The following is a 482-nucleotide window of genomic DNA, read 5'->3' as shown; positions in this document are numbered from 1 at the left end:
GACCGCCCGCCGTACCGTCCACCGTCCTGGGTCCGCCCGCGGCGACGATCCGCTCCCCGGGCTGCAGCAGCGACTGCCCGTAGCACAGGTCGGACTCGGCGCTCGCGCTGGAGAAGGCCGAGCTGCTGGCCGGGGTGAGCTCCTCCAGCCGGAAGAAGTCGGGGCCGGCGCTGGAGCCGCCGAAGAAGCGGCAGCCGCCGAGGCAGCCGCACTTGCTGCGGCCCCGCCTGTGGGTCAGGGTGTCCTCCGGCCACAGGAACCACAGCCTGGACAAAGCGACAGCGGACGGCAGAGCTGGCGGCAAGGGGAGACGTCCTGGCGGTGCCGGGGCATCCCGGCGCCGTGGCCCTGGGCGGGGAAGGGCCGACGCAGACGCGGCCTCCGTGCTGGCCCGTCCCCGTCCTCTCGTCCTCCTAAAGGGCAGCGGCGCCCCGGGGGCTGTGATCTCGCGGCAGCGGCGCAGCCGGAGGCGCCGTGGGGAG

The 482-nt window shown here is 75.3% G+C and overlaps 1 protein-coding gene across 1 annotated transcript in view; it reads right to left on the bottom strand.

The window, feature by feature from the left end:
* Positions 1-482, bottom strand: part of LOC101618412 (uncharacterized protein KIAA1109) — a 41,406-nt gene that overhangs the window by 14,542 nt on the left and 26,382 nt on the right. The window contains exons 19-20 of the mRNA XM_012734828.1: positions 313-413; positions 16-266 (exon numbers count right to left, since the gene is read on the bottom strand). Of these exons, the coding sequence (XP_012590282.1) occupies positions 16-266; positions 313-413 (352 nt within the window). The remainder of the gene's footprint in view (positions 1-15; positions 267-312; positions 414-482) is intronic.

Source organism: Condylura cristata, unplaced genomic scaffold (assembly GCF_000260355.1).
Source record: "Condylura cristata isolate star-nosed mole 26May11 unplaced genomic scaffold, ConCri1.0 scaffold00075, whole genome shotgun sequence".
In the NCBI taxonomy this organism is placed as follows: Eukaryota; Metazoa; Chordata; class Mammalia; order Eulipotyphla; family Talpidae; genus Condylura; species Condylura cristata.
This window is presented reverse-complemented; position numbering and strand designations above follow the sequence as displayed.